Source organism: Penicillium canescens (genome assembly GCF_028828765.1).
Source record: "Penicillium canescens strain IBT 15451 chromosome Unknown utg000008l_segment0_segment0, whole genome shotgun sequence".
Taxonomy (NCBI): Eukaryota; Fungi; Ascomycota; class Eurotiomycetes; order Eurotiales; family Aspergillaceae; genus Penicillium; species Penicillium canescens.
In genome coordinates, this window is record NW_026703970.1 from 2378002 (window position 1) to 2400950 (window position 22949).

Sequence of the window (22949 nt, forward strand, 5' to 3'; positions counted from 1 at the left end):
GGCTTTTAGGTAACGGGTAGCCCCGCGGGTCGTGGCGAGGTCTAGCCCCGACATAGATTGGCCGCAATCAGTTATTTGCACTACCTGACATCACCCTCCTGCTCCCCATAGCTAAATGGAACAGATTCTGCTCAATCTACGCCAAAATCTAGTCATGTGTATCATTTTGTCTCATTGTGGTATATAGGGGATCTTCTTCACCCCAGAGTAGATCATGTACTACTCTAGATATCCACGGCATGGAAGGTAGTCTCGGCGAAGGAACTGTCATTATGAGCTGGTTGAGTATTCATCAGGTCGAGTACTAGATCCCGCGGAATAAACTGAGGGGACCAAACTTTGACGGAGGCCGATGATACGTTTCTCCGTGTGACGACTGCGCAGCCTGTGCGCCAGTTAGAGTGTTTCCAACCAATTTCATTGTCTTGCTCATAAAGAAGAATTATATTTGGAAGCTTCTGAGTTCCAACGCTTTTACTCTCTGAGATCATCTCAACAACTTATCAACCCTGGTTGGACCATCTCTGCTGACCAAACTCGGACTCGGCACGTCTATAACAACTTTCCTTTGATATACGAATCCGGGTTCGGAGTATGAAAGCTGTTCTACCGTGGGAGCCCAATAGTGCGATTTGACTAAAAAGTTCCGGCCTAAGAAGCCTGCCAACGACATTGAAATTCTGTAGAGACAAATCATCATTCCATCGTTGGGATGACCTACCCACTACGTCAACAAAAGCAATAGCAGGGCCTATGAGGCTATAAAGCAGAGCTGATCGTATCTTCTAAGGTTACGATATCAATTGGAACTTATTCTGATCGCTTAATTCTCCTAAGCTGCCTCTATCTTGGACTGAGACTTTTTATCTCAAAATTCAAACCACATGCCTGTTCCCCACTATGGCGTCTGGTCTTGCCACCCAACTAGATATGATGCTCAGAGACACGGAGTACGCACCCCGCACATCGAGCTCTTTTTCACCGATGATACCTCGAAGGAGCGGAGGGCTGCTATCAATGTCAAATCGAACGGTACAGATTCTCGCCTCGTGTTTTGGGTTTCACGCGACTTCTCCCATCCCATCACCAATCAACTCTCAGAGTTAGACCTAGGCTTTCACCTAGTCCAGGATCCCAACAGTGACGAAGACCGAAATCATCGCCATTACCGTTACAGCCACTATTACTCACAAGACCCCGATTTAGAGGGTCTCGATTTTTATCGTATGAAGGACCTTGTGGATATTCAATCTGGAGAAGCCCTGCCGCATGACATCCCAGGCCGTGACAATGATATCTTGGACAAGGTGAGGCCAATCCTCGATGATGCTATCGACAACTCGGCAACTGCTTTTATCTTTGGGGCCTCCTTCGGATCGGGTATCCATAATATTCATATGAACCAGGGCAGTCTTCCTAAGTATGACAATGGTGTTTACTCGGACGGAGCCGTGATGTTCAAATTCGACGATGGGCACTGGGAAGCAGTGTTTCTGGCCTTTGCTTCGCAGAAGCTCCCAACTGACGGGCGAGGAGAGCCGGAGCCAGGCAGTAAGACCTTGGCGGATATACTTTTGTAGCGAGAGGCACATAATGTTAAAAGTTCATTGGTAAAAGCACGGGATTGGTATTACTTTGTCGCGAACTGGTAAAATTGATACGGCCATGTCTCTCACCAGATTTTGTATTATTTTCAATGATAATGAATGTTAAGCAGATTTACAACCCTATTGGATGATCGTATTTGTGAACTCTCTCGAGTCCCACGCACCGTGAGCATAATAGCGTTTGGCATCGCAGTTGGTCTCGCATTTCTTATCGCATGATCACCTTGACCGTAGATATAATGCCTGCTCGACGTAGTATGGTATATCGATGATACAAGTGACGAATGATAAGACAAATCATATATTCATTATGTTGTAAAGTAGTAATTTTATGCAACATCAGCTCGCGATAACCAACCCGGTGAGCCGGAAATGACCCGTCGCACTTTCTTTTTGGGACAGCCGTTTCAATGCATCACCCGAAGACATCATCAAAGCCTTATTCAGGGACTTCTTCATAACGATGCAAATTTCGCTTGATGAACGCCTTCAGCTAGGAAAAGCTTTTCAAAACTTTGATGTAGTAGAAATCAGGCAGTTTTAGTATGGTAAATCAGATTTGTAAATATCAAAACTCTCTGCTCTTCAAACTATAGGAAAAATTGGCAATTTTTTAGGGCACTAATTGCAAATATGGAATGCGTTTTCTCACTGGAGAATGAGCTCTGTTGCCTGAGCCACTTCCACGGGAAACCCCGCACCAAGATCCGATAATCTCCCCGGGAATCCATGTTTGTCTTCTTCCAGATCAACAACCAGCTCTGTGTCCGAAGACTTTCCTTACCAGTAGCGCTCTATTATGAGATGTGTCTTTAGCGAGTCCTGTGCTAGAGACCTACCCCTGCTCTGTAAGTAATCGGCTAAGCTGTTCTGCTCAACTGAGGCTGTCGTGCGGCTCTTCGTCTTAAAAGAGGCATCGACGATGTACTTAATTTCCGTACCTCCGAAGTTGAGGAGCTGCTAGACCTCAAGGCATAGCTCTATCCCGTTCTACGTGCTGAGAGAGCGCCTAACGAGAGCGGGTCAAAAATACGGGACATTTCTAACGCTCTAGTGCCCTATTTGGTATGATACTACGAGCAGTCGCGCTAGTGAAATGATGGTATGGCCCTTAGAGGTAGGTTATAGTAAACTGCGGTCTATTAAGTCTAGGATGAAATAGTGTAAAAGAAGTGAGATGATACCTAGGGATCTTAAAAGCCCTCTAAATTACTTGCTACTCGTCCTGATCATTGTAGACTAAGATATTAGAAATAATTCAATTGGTCCGAAACCCTGGAATGAAGCCTTAGGACCCAGTCGCAACCCCAACTAGCCTAGTTGCCCAACCCTATCAAAACATCTCCGATTTTCAATCGCCCTTTTCTCGATAACTGCTAGGCTAAGTATAACTTACTCCGAAGTGGATAAGGGATACTTCAGATAGTCTATTATAACGTGCTAGAATTTAAGCTCGATCTGAGTTGTCTACACCTCTGCAGCACCCCCCGTGGGATAGGGTGCTATTTTGATATTGCCACATCCTATAGATTATAAATTAACCTGCACCATACGATATTCTAAGGTTATAGTGGCTAATATTAAGAGCTAACTAAATTAGTACTTAGGGCTAGCGGCTTGGCAGTGAGCGCTTGAAACAATCTAAATATATTTGGGGCGGCAACGGATTCGCGAACATCGGCTTTCGACGACTACGAGATAGAAGTGGCACCATTAGAAAATGCAGGACCAGCGAAGGTTCACCCCTCTCACTGATCCTGCTTGCAGCTGTCAATTTTAACCAGGCCGGCCAACCGGTGGACTACCATGGCGGAGCATCACGTATATTGATGACTACTTCCGCTGGTGTGCCGGCTGATCGGCAAACAAAATATTGCGAAGATCCAAGAAGAAGACATCCCTCGGATTCGAATATATATACAGCAGACTAGGTCCCGGTTCACCCCCAAGAAAACGGAACCGAATTGATTCCTCTCTGGAGCAAAAAAGGGTCCAGTTTGTCTTTTCAAGCATCATCCAATCCATTTTGATCTCTAAGAAATCGTCAGTACTAGTTTGTACAGATTTCCTGTGATTTAAAACATACTTTCACAATACCGTCACTGGTATTTCACCACGATTTAGTAAGGAGCGAACAAGATGATATTCCGTAATGAGCCAAGACAAAGTACAAGTATAGTGGTCCCAAGGCCATATATACTAGGTTGGTGACATACATTCAGTATAAACAAATTGCTGCTCGGCTTTTTTTCTTTTTCTTTTTCTTTTTCTTTTTTTTGGTGAAGCAAATTCACGCATATCAAGTATTGTGACATCCTAATCAAACCACCAAAACGAGAATAAATCAATTGGTTCGTGAAAATAGGCAAATTGTAGAGCTGCGGAAAACCAAGAGCTGTAATAAGATTAAATTTCGATCATGCTGCTTTTTTCATTAACTCTTATTACCTCCGTTGGAGAGACTCTTTGAGGGGCGAAATCTTAAGAATTACAATTAGGCATTTAAATCGAAATTTGAACATCTCCCATTCATCAAAAGAAGAACTTACCAAGAAAACTGCAGATAGCCATCACGATTATTGATTCTTTCAGCCAGATTTACATCCCCTTGCAAGTATCTGCCAGCGTCGTCCTGCAGTTCAGCTCGCAGGATGGGGGCACGGCTTCCACCTTCTTCGGGATTGAAACTAATGTTTCTGGCACGCTCAGTGAACTCCTGTCCACCCCATTGAAAATGTCCTACCTTAATGTCAGTCAAGATGAATTAAGCAATATAATAAACCAGATACCTCCATTGTCTCCAAGGCAGGCATCCAATCGCAGCCTGCTTGGATTCCAATGTTGGTGATTATCCATACAATATCCCACGAGGTAGGTGTCCGCTCCATAGGCCTCAATGTGAAGGTTAGTGGTGGCATTCATATTGTTGAACTGTAATCAAGAATTCTTAAGTAACGTTCTTACAGAAAATTGCTTGGTGATTACGACAATATTTATAGCTTAAATATTGAGAAAACCCATTGATACGCTCAGATGATGCACCACAACGGTTCTCGATTTAAGTCTCGTAACAACTCTCAAGTTTGCACAGGACTAATGAAAATCAGTTTTCATAAAGTCTAGAACATTTTGAGGCATTGGTCCCCCCCCTCCCCCCCCCCCCGGAAAAAAAAAGGGAAAAAAATCAGGTGCATGGGTCAAACACACGATGATTTCATATGCTCAATATAATGGTGATCAAATGACCCATCTACGCTGTATTCGACACTTGATTACCCGGAAATTTGATATCCTTGCTGATAGATCAATCAGCATCAGGTCTCTTCCTCTCAATTTTCATTTCCCAGAGTTCACTAACTGGAATTCGCGATACACGACGCTTGGCGAACGTGATGTGATGACTTAAGGTTTAGGCTCAGCCTCGCTGGACCAACCATTATCTCTTTTAAGCCTATCATCCCACAGCTACAAACAGAGGCAATAACATCATCGTCATTTGAAGATGAAAACAGCCATGGATTAGCCATGATGGCCAGCGGCGAATGAATCACCATGTCTGAAGAAGAACACGGATTGATTCAACACGCTCATTAATATTGCCTCGTGATCCTTGGATTACACAAGAATAAATACAATACGAATTTGTGGATGCAAACGGTTAAACCGTGAATTGCGTGCTGGTCTTTATTCTCCATCCAGGGCCAGGAAGAGCTTCATCCGCAGAAGACGAGAATACGGTACGGAGACTGGCCGAGACTTTAGGTAGCTCGTATTTCCCACAACGAGTACCAAGAAATAAGAAATTTTTTTTTTAAAAAAAAAATATATAAATAAAAAGATAAAACAATAAAATCTTACATTCTTCACGCATTAAAGCCACCATAGATTGGCCCTAGCCGACTTCAGGCACCCAAAAACCCCGTAGGGGCTAATTGAGTCTAGACTTGTAAGAATTAGGAAAGATACAATTCATGCACACCAGCATACAGGATGATACTTGACGAACTTTCAATAAGCACTCGAGAAAAGAAGAAGGAAAATGTGACGTCAATGAGGCATTAAAGCATTTACAACGATAAAACCGAGAGAGTCCTAAGGCTCTTCAAACAACTCTCTTCAAAGAACAATATTCCGCCTCTAGCGATACACCATATCTGAATCTCATCAATGAAACCCACAAGACTCTTACGACGAGTCTTAGATCTATGTAACTTACGAGGCCGCAACGGCTGACCTACGAAAGAAGCTGATTCTCAAGGAGAGACAACTGAGAATTCAATATCAGCTTATCAGCATTGTTTTCAACTTTGATTGCAATCACGTAAGTAAGAATTGGTGCAGCTACTACCGCATTGGGACCGTCAGGCGATGAACACATGCTAGCAATCACAACCCTCGGGGCTCTTAACAACTCTATTGCCGGATTGTTAGCACTGCTTAAAGGAAGAGGGCTCCTAGAACGGTTGAGGAGAAATTTGATTGAAATAGCCAAGGTTTCGGACTTGATTTAAGAAAGAGCAACCTTATTGAGATATAGAAATAACCACGTCTCCAATAGCGGGATTTCCCTTCTTTTATAGGAGGTTTTCTAAGCATACACTTCTGCCCAGCAGATTATTGAAAGGAACCAAACATTTACATATTCCGACGAAAGGATGCCCCAATCTTCTGCTGTCGCTACAGAGCTGAATCGTTCTCCAAGTCAAGCAGCTATGACCAGTAAAACTAGTGGAAAGACGCCCCTAGTAGATGAGGAAATAGGAACTGTTAGCGTATTCAATAATAACAGGAACATTTGCAAAGGTCAGTAACAACGGACCTAAATATATAATGCCTGACGTTACCTCTCCGTGAGCCGCTTCTTCCATCCACCGAATTACCGCTACATAGTCATGGGCACCCAGATGCAACCGATAGAGCTTGTTAGCTAGTTAACATGAAGATGCCTAAGGAACAAGTGGTATTGGAGGAACATAGAGACTATTTCTTAGGGGGCTTCTAGGTTCTGCTAGAAGAGGCTATTTAATATGAAGGATAACGTTACGGTGAACTAAATTAACGCTAACGCGTCGACACACATATTGTCGATCTTCTATGGTTACGAGGGATTAGTGCATGCTTCCTAGAGATGACAGCTAGGTTTGGTTAGGTTGGGTCCGGGTCTAGTTGGGTCATAGAGAAGTATGGTAATATTTGTACCAGCTGTCCGCCTGCTATGGTGCGTCGTTTAAGAACATGTACCTTATCATATTTCAGAGACACTTCCACTCGTGACCGCCGCGGGCCGAACAACATACAAACCACATTCAATTGGTCTTTGTAAACAGAAGCCTCCTTATACGCTCGCGACATGCCTGCGGCCTAGCCGTCGTGCACCTTGACCACCACCTTGCCACGCGCATGCTTAGTGGCGATGCGCTCGTAGGCGTGCACGGCGTCCTCTATATCGAAGACAGAGTCGACAGGGATACGCACGCGACCCTCCTCGATCAGACGCGCCAGGTAGACTGCGTCGTCACGAGCTGGCGGCGTGCTGAACATGATATAGCGGCGCGGCACGCCGCCCAGCCAGGTGGGCAGCCAGCTATTGAGCAGTGCGTTGCGAGCTGATACACAGATGCCCTCGAGCACACCAATATTGATCACAGCTCCCTTGGCCTTAAGGTAGGCCGGCGAGTTAACAAAGAGTGCCTGCGTGCCGACGCAGTCGAGCACAAAGTCAAACGGCTTGTCGCCATACTGACGCGCCAGGAAGGCCGGTAGCGGGTCATTTTTGCGGTAGTCGATAAACTATGTATATATTAGTCATGTTCTTGTGCAACATCGGCAACATTCGCCTACTTCGTCTACGCCTAGGCCACGAACCATGGCCTCGTTGCCGCTGCTGGCCACGCCGACCACCTTTGCACCACGCAACTTGCACAGCTGCACGAGCACCGAACCGACCGACCCGCTGGCCCCATTCACGAGCACTGTATGACCCTCGCGCACACCTGCTGTGCGGATCATCTTGAGTGCGGTGCTGCCGGACCCGTTAATGCCCGAGGCCGACGCCATGTCAACAGCGGCATCGATATGTACGACCTGGCAGCCGGGCAGCCGCACGTATTCTGCCAGCACGCCGTGGCCCATGACCACGCTAGGAATGTTCTGGAAGGCCACGACATGCGAGCCCAGGTGGCGCACCTCCGCCGGTGCGCCCTCGCCAGCCGCCACCACCTCGCCTGAAAGCTCGATCTCCGGGACCCATGGACTGATGAAGGACAGGTTAGGCAGTGTCTTCATCAACATCTCGGTACTGAACTGTAGTGACACATGTGACACGCGGATCAGGACGTCGGAAGACGAGCCCGTGGGCATGGCGGGCGTGGGATAGCCCGTCGCTAGCTTGAGCGCGCTGCGTGCAGGACCGCGCCGCAGACGCACCCAGGCGCGCATGGTTGGCGGCACGACCGGGGCCTGGGTCATCGATGACATTTCTTCTGCTACCGATGCGCGGTGGAGAGATAAAGACGAGGGCAGTTCCGCGGGCAAGAGCGGAGAGATACGGGGGCGTTGCTGCGCGCGATTTGAGGCAGTAGTGAAGACAAGGTAACCGTATAGAAAAGGAAAATCGTGGTCGTTATGTCCGAAGGCTGCTGCTATAAGAAAGGAGCAAGTCAACAAGAAAAGACGCGCCTCAAGTTTCTCTAAAGACAAATGAGAAGCGATTGAATACAGTATAGCAGATTGGTTTAAAATGCATTCTTAGACGTCTGTTACACATATTGCCAGATAATATTCTCGGATGGACCGGACGATGTTGCCTAGTATGAAACACGGTAATCCAGATACGGTATAGTGGCTGATACCCAGTTCCCAGAATGGACCACTGTATATTACATAACCAAAGTGAGCGACGACAGGAACCTGGAGTCAGGGTGGCCTAACTTTTTATGTCACATAGATAAGGAAAAGCCCAACCTGGAGTCTGCCAGACTACAATCACCCCCATGGGATAAGAGAATAGTGAGGAAGCCATTTTATGAAGTTGATTGATTCATGAACTACCTAAGAGACCGCTATTGAGAGAGGTTCTATACTGCATTAGTAGCTCTGGACGCGCATTCTTGAGTTGATCATACAAAACACAAAAGGGGAGATCAGATAGAAGTTGATTCAGCGATCTTTAAAGGTGAAAATAATCTCTTAGATCATTGAATATAGCCTGTTGCTTTACTGACAGTGGACGGCCCAGCTCTGTATCTAACCTCCTTGCTAGGGAGGTCGGTAGTTCGTTGGCGTCGACTCATCAATATCATCAATCACGTTCGCACGGGTACAGTCTAGATCGCTGAAAAAGAGCACCGTGCGATCAGGGTCCATGAATTTCTTGATAGAAGCAAGTGCGCCACCATCAAGGATTCCATTCCGACATGCAGTCGTCCCGATTCCTGAATAAGGATCTCTCTACCCCGTGCATCTCCTCCCATTTTAGAACAATCCACAACTCCAGTCAATACTCTGGCGTTTCTCGGTGTTTGCTGCAAAGCGCTCAGCATTTGAGTGAAGGGCGGCAGGAGGTTGATTTATAGCTGAAAAGCGCGTAGGCGACTGCGTACATGCCGATGTCAAACTTCATGCTGCCAATTATAGGTTTTGATCTTTTAGGACTCCGACTATTTTGAAAGGCTGCGGGGTGGGAAACCAATCCTTTGCTGTGGATAGGTGCCGATTCTCAAACTTAGCCTGTATAATGGACCTACCGATGTAGGCGGCGTCTTTGCACACAGTGGAAAACTCGTCACAAGTGACTAGGTAGTTGTAGTCAACAGAGCTGGTAATGATGAAATGAGCCTCGTATCTTAAATCGTTTGAATGACTTAGAATGTCGTCTTTGATAGTTTCGCCAATGTCTGTTTCTCGGGAACCTTGAACTGTGCGGATGCTCATCTTTATATCGACTTGGGTAGGCTGGCGTAATATTTTGTGAAATAGCCTGCTGAGATATGGATGAATGATGAGATAGAACTGCAAGAGGGAGATCATACAGTAATCTTGACATGTTTGTCTGGATTTACACGAGCGGGGTTGCAGGGTGATGTAGCACCCTTGGGGCCGAAACTAGGTACTTCTAGGACGGGTCCCAGCTGGCTAGTTCAACAAATTTGTAAGAAAAGAGATCCAGAACCTTCTGGTACATCATGTACTTCAAGAGCATATTGGCAAAATTGACTACAGTAATGATACTGCATCCTCTCTATTTGGTATGTAACGAAGTCCGCTATGCCGATACAAGTCCGATACGCGTTGTGTTACCGGTCTTGTATCGGGGTAAACTCACGTGATAGGCCTTTGGCAGCGACAACTCGTTCTCAATTGCTCCTCATGACTCAATGTCCCTACTAAAACAAGCCAAACGACTTGAACAACGTTACTGAATTTGCAGAATACCAATTCCAACTGGACCTGGAAATCGAGTCCGAAGGAACACTGAGTCCATACCAGAGTGGGTCCAGTTTCGTGACATGGAGATACAGGCAACATCGCCCAGCCTCTCAGGTTCTTGAACATGTCAGCACCCACAACCAGGCGCAATCGTGCCCTGGCCTCATGTGAACCTTGTCGAGAGAGAAAAAGTCGATGTGATCATGGCAAACCAGTTTGCGCCTCCTGCCAGCGTCGTGGGCTCGACACTCGATGCTATTATCATCCCGCACCTCTAACCAAAAATCAGGGTGCACAAAGACCGACCGTGCCTACGCTAACCCGATCAAACTTTGCTACGCCATCATGGAGCAGGAACAGCGCAAAAAGCTGCCAGGCCCATCTTGGACGGTCGGCGGCTGGACCGCCCAAATTTCACACATGGCCTTTCATGTCGACCGTCTCTGACACGCTGCCACAGACACCCACGCGTGGCTCGCGTGACAGCAAAGCTTATGAGGCCCACCTAGCCACCATGAAGGAGATTGTGTCTCAATTAAGATACCTCCCAGTCATTGAAAAGTATCTCCATCAATACTACTCTTTTAAGCACAACGCAGTTGTACCGAAACCAGTCGTTCTGCATCTCCTGGAAACGCTCCGTACAGATCTAGTATCTTCGGGTCATATTCTTAGAGAAAAGGGAGAGCGAGCCGAGTTGGGCAATATCTCGGAGATATCAGAAACTGTGCTGCTCTCTTCCTCTACAGAGGTCGTCATCACCCCATCCTTAGACCTGCATGGTTTCTTCGCCTTGTTCTGTGGCGCGAATCTTCGAGTCGAGACGATCGGTCTTTTCTATACCATGGCTGCCCGTGCTTCGTTTTTTTTTGTTGATCGCGACGAGGATAAGGATGGCGCATTTGTCCAAGACATGGTTTGGTATAGTACGTTGACTTTACGACTAGCTCGTGACCTTGCACCTCAGTCAACCGACGTCATCATATGGTTAGCGAATGAAAATGCGCAGCTCAGATCATTCCTTGAAGGAGATGCGAGTGAGTCATGTCATGCAAATTTTGTTGATTGTGGGATACTGATTGATTTCAGGCCTCGCTGTGTGGCGTTTGGTGGGCGATCTCGCGACGGATTTATTGGCTCTGGGCTTGAACAGAGAAGCGACATATTCCCCTGAGAGAACCCCGTTTTTTCTTGCAGAATGCCGGAGGAGATGCTTTGCGACTGAATATTATCTCGAGAAAATGTTCGGCCTGGTGTTCAATCTACCTCCTCGCATTACCTCTCAATATGTTGATGTCAAGCTCCCCCTTGATTTGTCAGATGATGAACTTTTCGCGCAAACTTCCGAGGAACTAGAAGAAGCAAAAAGTCGGCTCACAGAAGATGGCTGGAACACGGATGGGAAACTTAGGGCAGCAACCTGGGCTCGACTGAGATATATTTTGAGTCAGTTTCGAGAAGAAATTGTGGAATATCATTTTCAGGCATCACAGTCAGCTGACCCTGTCCAGCTCAGGTATGAACCATCAATTGGAGAGATGCTGAATGGCCACTGACATTCAATTAGAGAGTTGTCTTCTCGATGCCGTCAGACTTGGGATAACCTGCTTCCCCACCTGAGGTATAGTCAGGATTGTTGGAAATCCGACATGCCTCTTACCAATTGTTATATGCATGCGAAGGTTCATCTGGCCTACCTCCAAATTCATTTCCAGATATACCACCTCCTTGGAGAAGATAGCTCATCTCCCCTTCCCGAGCTGCTTGATGTGTCTGCAAACATATTGGAGACGGTTGTGCAAATGGGAAATTCTCGCAGCAAAGGTGCCTTTACCTTCAATGATTTGCCTGAAATCGTAAGTACTCCCCTACCTTACCGTCCCGTTCCCTTTTTGCATAGCTGACAGGGTGAAGCTCCTCTCCTGCGGCTTGCCCTCTGCCGCAGTCCTTTCAACTGCACTAGAAAATATTACACAAGATCCTTCAAGCATTCTTACGCCCGGTATAAGGACGTCGGCTGTGATTCGGAATCTTTCCGTACTTGCATCGCAACTTGAAAGTGTGGCCAGTTCCCGGGAAAGAAATCAAGCGTTTTGCTTGCAGGCTGCAAAAGCCATCACGGATAAGTTGGACAAGATCTTGGACAAGTTTTCGACATCAAAGTTTCAGGCAACTTCCGATGTCGCAACAAGCATTGACCTGAGCCCGATGTCAGTTTTGACCCCTTACATTGACAGTTCCCTTGCTTATGGAGCTGGGGAGATTGGTGCTATCAATCTGGACCATTACGAGAATTTTGATCTAATGTCTTGGGCAATCGATTTCGACCTGGGAAACACGGCCAGCAACTGGATTATGATGTAAAATCAAAATCATTGTGGAGTCCAGGGGCGCTCAGGTATCCCAAACCCTGAAATGAATAGATAACGAGGGGAGTACTTTTATTCGAGACAGTGTTATCTGTAAATCCAGAAATATGAGATATTCTATAAGGTGAAAGGTGACACATGACGCTTTGGTTTTTACATAGAGGCAATCCTTACTCTATCCCATGGGGGTAGCTGTCCGTGCGGACAAGATTCGACAGATTTAGAATAGCGCGCCTATGTGCCGTTCTGTTACGCTATGGTTGGTCAAAAATGAGTTCAGGTGTTTATATAGCGCCCTAGCTTGGAGAGCTAGTTAGACTGCTAGGAATCGTTATAGAGGAAGCCTACTAGCCCTGTTAAGGCTACTACTCCTCTTATATTATCAAAGATGCTAGGCTCTACTTGCTGTGAATCTGAGCTACCTAGGAGATCGGCTGATCTCGACCGGACTGTATGACAGTGAGTGCGTTTTCCTGGAAGACAACGTGGGGTACAAATAAATTGAGACCACGTTGGAACAAATGGATAGGTTTCTGAAAGGCACTTCGCACATGTCTGCAAATTCGAAGCATCGCCCAAAGCGACAGCGGGAGCCGGAACCGGAGCATTCCCCGATGATCCTCCACTGGAGGATGATTCCTTATTAGACGCAAGAGAATTAGGCCTAGCGTCTTGTTCATCTCCGTCACCCCGTCCTGACGATGTTCTTCCTCCAGTAGCTCATCGAAATGATAATATTCAAGAGGGAGGTAGGTATATCAAGAGTCACAAACGACAGCATACTGCGGAAGATGAAGAGTCAATCGGACGAGAAGGTAGGCATTTGCTAGATGCCCTGTTTGATGGCAGCACAGAAACAGCACATTCCCGTGCCCCTTCTCTGCCAACGAGGAAGATTTGGATATTCAGAGCCACTCGTCGCTTTTCGGCCCAAGTCCGACAGTCCCCTATCCGAGAATGTTGACGACAGCGAGACTGTATTGTTGTTGTTCATATCTTGGAAAGCTGCAGCTGGGGCCGTCTCACGGAAATCAAAAATCTCGTAAGTGCCGTTAGGCGATCGAACAAGCATGAAGACACCACCGCTGATCGCTGTGATACATCCCGAGAGAAGTTAATCATGTTCCCATATCAATTCAGAATGACTTGAGCTACCAATGACTCCGACACAAAACTCAGTGGCAATCAGCTAGGTACTCCGTTAGCCTTCGGGACAATATCATAATTTGCACCGTCGAAAGGAATACTAACGGCATTGGCAGCATTATCACCCAGTTCCAACATTTGGTACCATGTCCTGAACTGACAGCGCTCTCGCTTGCGACAGCTACCCGTTTTCCAGGTGCAACTTGGTGATTTGATCCTCCATTCCCACCAGAGCCACGCGGAGAAAATTCCAATGGAGTTATTGATACTCCCGGTAAGTAAATCACAAAGATTATCAAGGAAAGAGTGGCCAATAGGCCCCATCTTGCTGCCCGGAACATGTTGAGAGTTTCCCGCCGGTTACTCCGCGAGGCAGTGTCGGAGTCAGGACAGGTAACAAAGGGAAAAGGGCCTAACAGTAGCAGTCGATGGCATTATTTATTAGTTTATTAGTTCATCTCCAAGCGTGAGGGCATTGAGTGGGGCTTGACTCGGACAAGAAATTGGTTAGAGCAAGGAAATCCTTCGTACCTTTCTCTCCGCATATTGACCACCGCTGATCCTTTGTTGTTCCATCGCAACAACCAAGCACGCCACACCCTCGGCTTTCGATGTAACATTAAGATATCCGATTCACGATAGTCCGATGTCTCCAGATATACGGTAAAACGAAATTCTAGTGACATTCAGGAAGATGATGTCTGCTTAAGGATCTCACTGGATGTCTGAGCCGCTCGTTTGCCGGAAGACTTGACATATCAGAACTGAACCCGCTGGTAAGGAGAGCCCGAGGTAAACTTTAGCCCCGAAGCAAATTATTAATATCAAACACCGATTCGGGGTCACGCATTACCTGTTTCGTTAGTTTATCTAAACGTGATATCGTTTCATTTCACACTTTATCTATCGAGATCAGTAATAAACGGATTTTTCATCTGCACTGGCATATAGTAGACTCCTACTAGGTAACTAGGTATTTGACATCTGTCGTGGAGAATATTGTGAGGGCCCTATATGATAAGGAGGTTTATTTATCCAGCACAGCAAGAGAGATCCGAGTCGACTGCCCAGGTGGAGATGACACACTTACTAGCTTTAATTGAGCTACAGTATGACGGCATTCCAAGGTTTTCATCGTCCCATAAATAAACAGGAATATTTGCCCCCTCATTCACTGGATTTTGGCAGTTAATGCCGTGCTTCCTTGGCGCAGTTTTTGGAGTTTCTTTCGGCGACTGGAGACGCAACACACGAATGCCAAATCTTGGACAACGGGAGGCTCAATTTCCTGCTGTCATGCATTCAATTCTGTGGAGAGGATAATGCGGGGGATTACGAAGGAGAAACCATAACTTTAATAAGATCTCTCCTGTACGTCGAAGGAGCCGAAGTATATCGCACTGGCTGACATCCAACTCCACACTCCACACGCCGAAAAAGTTACGTGAAGCGTGCGCCCAATCACTCCCCTGGCCCGCCATCTTCTCATCTGGCCGTGGGCCCCCAAGCCAATCTGCCAAGACAAAAACCACAAAATCGAGCGAAAAGAAAAATACCGAGCCAAGACAATGCCAAGAAGCGAGCCGCAATCAGCACCTTTTTCGGGTTCCACCTCAACTCTTTCGGGCGAAGCGGACCGAGGGGCGGATCGAGCAACCAGCAATTCTGCTGCCCGCGAGCGGCTAGGCAGGGCTACTTTCGGGGTCGCCTTCCAATTGAATCGGAAGTTGGTCACCCCTGGTATCCCCGTTGGGTCAGTAGGGCCAGTTTGGCCAGATGGCAGGATTCCACAGTGCAGCATGAAGGGTCCTGAGAGGGCTTGGGCGCAAATCACCGCAGTTTCTCTTTGTCATAACCCCGGGAATTCTCTTCCCAGGTGCTCGGTGGGTCATTCTTATCTAGTTATCCATATCAAAGACCCGAGAGATGTATTTGTTACGGCTTGAGATGGCCCATTGACTTGGTTACACTTCATTCCTGCAGGAAAATCTAAGCAATTCGGGATCCTGAATGATTTGCTCACCCTACTACCTTAGATGCGCCTCACCCGGGCCAGGGGAGAGAGACAGCAAGACGGAATGGCCGGTAAGCCACTGCCAAGGGTTGCCAAGTGCCCAAACTGTCCGAGCACAGCAAAACGTGGTGGTAGTCCAGTAGTACAATCTTAGGTCCAAGGCACCTCCAGGATTTGTCTCCACTGCTTCTGCTTGCTTGAAGGGGGCGAAAGAGGGGAGAGATAATGGTAGTCTTGAGTTTGACCCCGGAATTCGCCTATAAACTGTGCATTGGGTTGATTCTCTTATTTCAGTTCCACCCCCCACACACAGCTGTCTTCGCCTCACTTACTTCCTTTCTTCTCTTTCTCATCTGCTACTGAGGTTTTTTTTTTTTTCTTTTTCTGGGTCAATTTAGCCTGTAGCAAGATGGGTCACCCCGACGAGATCAACGCTCTCGAGTCGCAGCCCGGCTACATCGACACCAAGGAAGGCGAGCAGGATGAGCCCGTTCAGCTACACCGGGAGCTCAAGGCTCGTCACATTTCCATGATTGCAATTGGTGGTGCTATTGGTACTGGATTGATTGTTGGCACTGGCAGCGCCTTGACGTGAGTTTTACTTTATTAAAACTCTACCTGAAATACATCTAACCCAGACTTCTAGAGCCGGAGTATGTGGAACTTTGCCCAACTACTATGAACGTTTGAAATTGACTAACCACTCTAACTAGCCTGGCTCCTTGCTCATCGCGTACTGCTTCATGGGTCTCGTTGTTTGGACAGTCATGTGTGGTCTGGGTGAAATGGCCGCCTGGCTGCCCTTGTCGTCTGGTTTCACAGGCTATGCTGGTCGTTTCTGTGATCCTGCTCTCGGATTTACCCTTGGGTGGTGGTGAGTAAAAATTCATGCCAGTTTCTGAAAGGGAAAAGTACTAATCATATTCCAGCTACTACCTCAAATATATCATTCTACCGCCCACGCAATTGACAGCAGCTGCCCTGGTCATCACCTACTGGCCGAGAACCTCTGCAGAAAATGTCAACCCCGGTGTATGGATTGCCATCTTCATGGTGGCAATCATTACCATCAACTATTTTGGTGTGAAATTTTTCGGTGAATTGGAATTTTGGCTCTCGTCTTTCAAAGTGATTATCATTTTGGGCATTATTCTCTGCTCTTTCATTTTCGCACTTGGTGGTGGTCCCGATCACGACAGGAGAGGTTTCCGGTACTGGAACGAACCTGGTGCTTTTGCCACGAAATATGTTGACGGAAACCTTGGAAAGTTCCTTGCTTTCTGGTCGACCATGGTACAGGCCACTTTTGCGTTCCTCGGTATGGCATTTCATGTTTCTCGCTCGCTTTCGGATTTTCTAACCCCATTGTCTTCCAGGAACTGAGCTTATTGGTGTCACCGTCGGAGAAGCCCAGAACCCTCGCAAGACCATCCCGAAAGCTATCAAGCTTACCTTCTGGCGTATCATCGTGTTCTATATTCTCAGTGTCCTCTTCGTTGGTATGCTAGTCCCTTACGACTCAGAGGACCTGGCATTCGCCACAAAGGCCAAGAACTCCGCCGCCGCCTCGCCTTTCGTCGTCGCGATGAAGCAAGTTGCCGCTCTTCCTCACATTATCAACGCCTGTATCCTTGTGTTTGTGCTATCGGCCGCCAACTCTGACCTTTACATCGCGACCCGAACACTATACGGTCTCGCTCGTGAGAAGAAGGCCCCCCAAATTTTCGCTCGCACCAACCAGGCTGGTGTCCCAATCTTCGCCTTGATTCTCTCGGCTGCGTTTTGCTTGCTCGCTTTCATGAGTGTTTCCAATGGTTCCAAGGAGGTCTTTGGCTACTTCACCGACATGGTGTCGATCTTCGGACGTATGTTCTACCTTTCCCCAAATGACTCGAAGTATGTTCTGTTTCTGACCTGCTACCACAGTATTGACATGGATCTCCCTCTTGATCACTCATATCTTCTTCATTCGCGCTCGCCGCGCCCAGGGCGTCGACGAAGCAACCCTGGCTTACACGGCACCTCTGGGAATCATCGGTTCCTCTATCGCCCTGTTTTTCTGTGTCCTAGTGGCCTTCACCCGCAGCTTTGGCGTGTTCATCCACAACCCCGAAAAGTACGGCAACTTTGACTACAAGACCTTCATCACCTCATATCTCGGAATCCCTCTTTACGTGATGGCTTTCGCCGGCTGGAAGTTCTTCAAGAAGACCGAGATTATCAAACCCCACAATGCCGATATCTGGACCGGAAAGGCCGAGATCGATCGCGAAGAGGCCGAATTTGAGGCCATTCTGGCCCTTGAGCACCAAAACCTCACTGGCTGGAAGAAGGTTTATAAGAAAACCCTCGCGTGGCTATTCTAGTCGCGTTCATAGATATTGTTGGATAGATTTCGGAGCTTTATCTTCATGAGATATGTGTTGCCAAGAATTCATAACTACATTTAGAAATGAATCAAATGATTATGATCAATCATCAACCGTCTCACATCCTAGTTCTTTATTTAGTCGACTTAGCGTCTGTTCGGTAAACCAATCCTTTCTACTCACGCGGTAATCGAATGATCGGCTCGGGGAAATTCTGATCCCCTAAAATGTATGGACATAATCTGCCGTGGCCGGAATGTTACGCACGACTATCGGGTTATCGCTAAGTTAGAAGATTCTTGGTTATATTTGCGTAATGTTTCTTTGCTTCTAACGTCAACGATCTGCCTCTCAACCGTATCATTGCCTAATAGGTCTCATACGGGCTAAGTCCTTTTAAAGGTATCGAGGAGCGATGCTAGATAGAGCGCCGAACAGATCTATACCGAAGTATTAGTCTAGTCGTAGTGTTGTTAAGTTATAATAAGTAAGGAGTCACTAAGGTTTCTAAACGGTAGACATAAGTAACAACGTATTATTAGACCTGGCTGTGACCCTCGCCTGAGGCCGCACATCATGTCAGTCACTCGATCGACACCGCCTCTATCTGGCTTTGCAGAATTTTCTTGGAATCTTCATTTTTTTTTTTCTATTTTGAACCTTTTTCATTAAAAGATATGACAAGATCATCCCATGGAAAACAGATCCACCACCCAAAGCTATCCACAAAAATATTTTTTTGCCTAAACCCCACCTCAAGATCGACGAACCAGACCCCAAACTCCAAGAAATGCTGTGCATGATCCTTCTTCGCTGTTTACATCTTACTGGCCATGGCAATGTAACCTTTCTTGAAAAGCATCAATGTTGATGATGTCATTTATCCGAGCGCTAGCCCCACCCGCTCTGCCAGCTGACGCAGACTCCGGCGCTGCCGGCGCTTATAAAATCCAAGAACGACAATGCATCGCAAGGCGAGAGTCGCAAGATAAAATATACACTGTACAGTTCAAATGTCTGATTTCGATTTAGCGAATAAAGTCCAGCATCTGATTATACAACCCGCAGACCTGCGACTGAATCCACCGGAGAGTTATCTCTACGTTCAAGATGGGCTGATTATTTCCTGCGGCTTTCTCTACGTTCTGTGCTATTTATTCTGTACATTCCGCGCATATAAAGACCAGCGAGTCCCTGGATCGAGCTATGGCAGTGTCCAGTATCTGTAATGCCCACCCCCATATTTTAATCGCATCGTATAACACCTACTAACAACCCAACCAGATGCCTAACAATGGCCTACGAATTCTTCTACGCCTTCACCACCACATCCACAACCGTAGAGCGAGTAGGCTTTCTCGCCTGGTTCATCCACGACTTTGGCTACGTCGCAGTCATCCTTAAGCACGTCCATCGCGCAGAGCACCGGCCCCGACTCATCCGGAACATGCTCATCGGTCTCGTCCTGGGTATAGCCGGCCTGAAATGGCTAACGACCCTCTACCCAGATGATCGCGAACAAGTCACAGCGTACTGGACGGGTATTCTCCTTCAACTTCCCATCGGCTGGGTCTGTTTGCATTCGTTGTATGCGGAGGAGGGGACGAGGGGGCATTCGTTAGAGATGTGGTGGGTTTCACTTTCGTTTTACCACAGTATCAATGCATAGCTAATAGATGCAGGATAACTCGATATATAGGTTGCTATCTAGCCTACGGGGTGTTTATCTGGCGATACTTGAATGTGCCCCAGAATTGGGAATATGTTGCCTCGCCATGGAGTATTGCCATTATGGTCTTGACTTTGCTTCCGGAGACGATATATCCGTTTTGCTATGTTTGGGTGTATAAAGTGCAGAAGGTCAAGGCTGAATAGACGAATTTTCGCTATTTATATATGACATAACTAGAATCGAGTGGAATACTAAGGCAGCGATACGCACGATTAGACAGCGGCAAATCCGCAAGATATCCTTGGATGTCTCATTACTATCCACACTAGCATAAATCTCGCTAGTTTACCTCAAAATAGACTCTCATGTGACCCTATCCCACGGGGGTGGGCGGAGTCAGGTGTAACGGAACCCTCAGAAGCCATGCACAGATCCCTCGCACACATGAAGGATCGACATCATATAGGTGTCGACACGTCAGCGTTGGCTCACCGTAACGCTAATCCCTAATGTTAAATAGTCTGCTCTGGAGAACCCAGCGGTTCTCTAAGAATCACTCTCTGTATTCCTCCAATATATTGTTCGCTTCCAGGCATCTTCATCTTACCTAGTTGACAGGCTCTATCCTGTAAACACTAGAACCCTACTTCTTTACAACAAGATATATGACTGCTAAGCATCCCGCTCGCTTCTGCACGCCCGCCTAGTTCTAGGTATAAAGGCTAATCGCAATGATGTTGGTAATCACTAGGGCTACAAGCACTCCCCCTTACACGTATGACGTGATATCTAGCCACTGGAGCACGGTTAGCGTTGGCGCCTAGAAGAAGCGTCTCCACGATACTACGTGATACAGCCGGAAGGGTAAGTGGCCGAATCGGTGGCCGAAGCTGTAGCAGACCTAGCATATCATTGCGAGGAGCCTATAAAGACCAAATTTGTCTGGGGTGGAAGCCCTGGCAAGCCATTTAACAAAATTTGACGTAGGGTGAGATATACTTTCAGGCGAGGCAATCCTCGGCATTATAGGATTATAGTATATTTTCCGAAAGGCTGACCGGAAAACGCTGACCTAGAGCTTTTATTTTGGGCGGTCGAAAGCAACTTTGATGTTGATGCTGTTCAGATCAGAGCCCTCTTTCATGGCTCACACTAGAGATAACCGGTTGACAATTACAAACTATTGAGTCCTCAGCAGGACATCAACGACAGCAGTAAAGAAATCATCTCGGTGTTCAGAGCCAAATGGCGAAATACAAGAAACCACAAGTCCACGCGGACAACTTTACGGCCTGTGGAACTACATTGTTTCGTAACTGTACACATACTTGACAGAGAGTTGGGTCGTAGGTAGTACTTGAATATCCATGGATATTGAGATCATATAGCTCGAAGGTTCCACGTTGATATCAAGATCAAACCTGGAGGATTATGACTTCTATATTCCCGCCCCCCCCAACCAAATATTTCTCAAAACATCCCATCAACCCTATCCCCAGTCTCCAAAAGACCCCTCAAGGCTTCTCCTCCCCAATCATCGCGAACCACCTAGCCACATAATCAATCCCCGGTTTCCGATCCCTCGGATTCCGCGGCTCCGGTTCAAGGAAACCGCCATCCGGAAGGGGGATTTTTTTCTTTCGAGCGATATTACTCAATCCAATAGAATACATACGCCACCCATCCCAGATAACCCAACCGAGTCGTCGCCACGGTTTCATGTTCGTCAGCGAGTAGCATGCAGGCACGGTCCGCGTGAGATTTATACCACTGAGATAGAGGTGTGCGACGTGCCAGTGATGCGAGGCACGGTGTCTCGGCGCGAGCATCCAGGCGGATGTTAACTCTGTGTCCTCGGGAGGATCTGGCGTAGCCCAGAGGCTGCTATCTTGTGACTGTGTGGGTGGCAGGTCAAATGATGGGAAGAAAGGTATTGATGTTTCTTCCGGAGCGGGCCAGATGGTTTTGGCGGGTTCTTCTGCTTCTGGGTCATTAGGCAGCCAGTTCAGGGTCAGACCCAGATCTGAGAGGACGGCGGATACTGTCCAGAGTCTTTCGGCTGTGCGATAGTCGATTTCGCTCCAGGTGTTGTATGCGTCTAGTTCCCGGATTGAGGATTCGTTCCAGTTCCATCGCTGGGTCGCTGCTTTGCGCAGGTGGGAGTAGTGATGCAGATGCCAGAGAGCCCAGTATGTGCGATACTCTTCTGTCCAGGTGAAGGGTTGGCTGGCATTTTGGATTTGGAGTGGAGGTCCACTTATTGAATCCGCGGGGATATTATCAAGGGTTCTGACGAGACCTTCTCGCATAATAGAGAGACATTTGCACGCAAGCCGCTGGATCTGCGCGCCTATCTTAAGTATATGCCGTGATTCTGTGTACCCTAAAGTTGGCGGATCCTCGCATGTCTGGTGATAGTGCTCAAGATCCGGGCATTGCAGTGAAGAGATACTGAGGTGCCCGATGTTATAGCATAGCTTTTGTATTTCTGGCATACAAGTAATCGGATTTATGAGGATCAGCTCTTGTATGATGCGGGTAGGCTGGGCCTGGAAGACGGCATTGAGTCGTCGAGATGCCAACAGGCTGTTTTCAATGCCTGCAAAATCACCGATATTGGCGAGAATCTGTTGAATGACTTCAGGGGGCAATTTCTCGAAAGAATCCATGTTGTAACTGAAGAAACTTTGGGCTGGGAAAGGTAGATGAGAAGAGGGGAGCTTGGAGATATTTAAGGGTTGATCTTTAGCGTAGTACCCGAGTGGCGTAGGTGCCGCACCCACTTCGAATGTCCACAGTTTTAGTAAATATAGGTGTCGAACCGAGTATCGTCGCAAAAGGGAGTTATAACTAAAAAAGAGCTAAGAAGAAGATTGAAGATTCTTAAGGCCATCGTAAATGTGTTCGTGTCGTAGTGATTTCGAGGACAAATTCGTTTGGTTTGGATTAACCGGCCCCTACATTTTACCAAAATTACGGACCCTATCCCACGGGGGGTGGCCCAGTCTACTAGACTGGGAATTATGGTTTCCTCTTAACTACTAGGGTTTATGGGACATAAAAAGTGGGTCCCGTTAGACTGGGAATTAATTTCCTCGTTAGACTGGTGAGGTCTAATGACCTCTGATCGCTCTCAAATTTTGGCAAGTTATAATAGACAGTCTCATTTATCTCCGATTCACTTCGGAGCATGCGCAGCCTCCTAGTTATCGAGAAAATGGCGATTCAATATTAGAGATGTTTTGTTGGGGTACGGCATTTTGTACCTTTACGGCGTACCTTTACTACCAAAGACGCCACCATAGCACTCTAGACGAATAGAACAACCTCGATAATGCTAGTCTA

General features: G+C 47.1%; 7 protein-coding genes across 7 annotated transcripts; 4 read left to right on the plus strand and 3 right to left on the minus strand.

Moving 5' to 3' along the window:
• Window positions 1–884: 884 nt before the first annotated feature.
• N7446_011783 (YukJ family protein) lies at window positions 885–1580 on the plus strand (the record flags this gene model as incomplete). The annotated part of the gene is made up of 1 exon (XM_058520525.1): window positions 885–1580. One exon carries the CDS (start codon window positions 885–887, stop codon window positions 1578–1580), a length of 696 nt encoding a protein of 231 aa, XP_058368049.1.
• Window positions 1581–4152: 2572 nt separating this feature from the next.
• On the minus strand, window positions 4153–4529 carry N7446_011784 (CVNH domain-containing protein; the record flags this gene model as incomplete). Its single annotated transcript, XM_058520526.1, has 2 exons — window positions 4153–4346; window positions 4397–4529. The coding sequence occupies 2 exons, from the start codon at window positions 4527–4529 to the stop codon at window positions 4153–4155; spliced, it is 327 nt and encodes a 108-aa protein (XP_058368050.1).
• A 2439-nt stretch (window positions 4530–6968) lies between these two features.
• N7446_011785 (NAD(P)-dependent alcohol dehydrogenase) lies at window positions 6969–8045 on the minus strand (the record flags this gene model as incomplete). Its single annotated transcript, XM_058520527.1, has 2 exons — window positions 6969–7397; window positions 7449–8045. The coding sequence occupies 2 exons, from the start codon at window positions 8043–8045 to the stop codon at window positions 6969–6971; spliced, it is 1026 nt and encodes a 341-aa protein (XP_058368051.1).
• A 2334-nt stretch (window positions 8046–10379) lies between these two features.
• N7446_011786 (fungal specific transcription factor domain-containing protein) lies at window positions 10380–12398 on the plus strand (the record flags this gene model as incomplete). Its single annotated transcript, XM_058520528.1, has 5 exons — window positions 10380–10424; window positions 10495–11071; window positions 11124–11550; window positions 11602–11890; window positions 11949–12398. 5 exons carry the CDS (start codon window positions 10380–10382, stop codon window positions 12396–12398), a joined length of 1788 nt encoding a protein of 595 aa, XP_058368052.1.
• Window positions 12399–15972: 3574 nt separating this feature from the next.
• On the plus strand, window positions 15973–17929 carry N7446_011787 (uncharacterized protein; the record flags this gene model as incomplete). The annotated part of the gene is made up of 6 exons (XM_058520529.1): window positions 15973–16154; window positions 16210–16216; window positions 16277–16437; window positions 16493–16881; window positions 16940–17428; window positions 17490–17929. 6 exons carry the CDS (start codon window positions 15973–15975, stop codon window positions 17927–17929), a joined length of 1668 nt encoding a protein of 555 aa, XP_058368053.1.
• A 1016-nt stretch (window positions 17930–18945) lies between these two features.
• On the plus strand, window positions 18946–19807 carry N7446_011788 (uncharacterized protein; the record flags this gene model as incomplete). The annotated part of the gene is made up of 3 exons (XM_058520530.1): window positions 18946–19157; window positions 19217–19561; window positions 19615–19807. The coding sequence occupies 3 exons, from the start codon at window positions 18946–18948 to the stop codon at window positions 19805–19807; spliced, it is 750 nt and encodes a 249-aa protein (XP_058368054.1).
• Window positions 19808–21118: 1311 nt separating this feature from the next.
• Window positions 21119–22273, minus strand: N7446_011789 (uncharacterized protein; the record flags this gene model as incomplete). Its single annotated transcript, XM_058520531.1, has 1 exon — window positions 21119–22273. The coding sequence occupies one exon, from the start codon at window positions 22271–22273 to the stop codon at window positions 21119–21121; it is 1155 nt and encodes a 384-aa protein (XP_058368055.1).
• Between the last annotated feature and the right edge of the window lie 676 nt (window positions 22274–22949).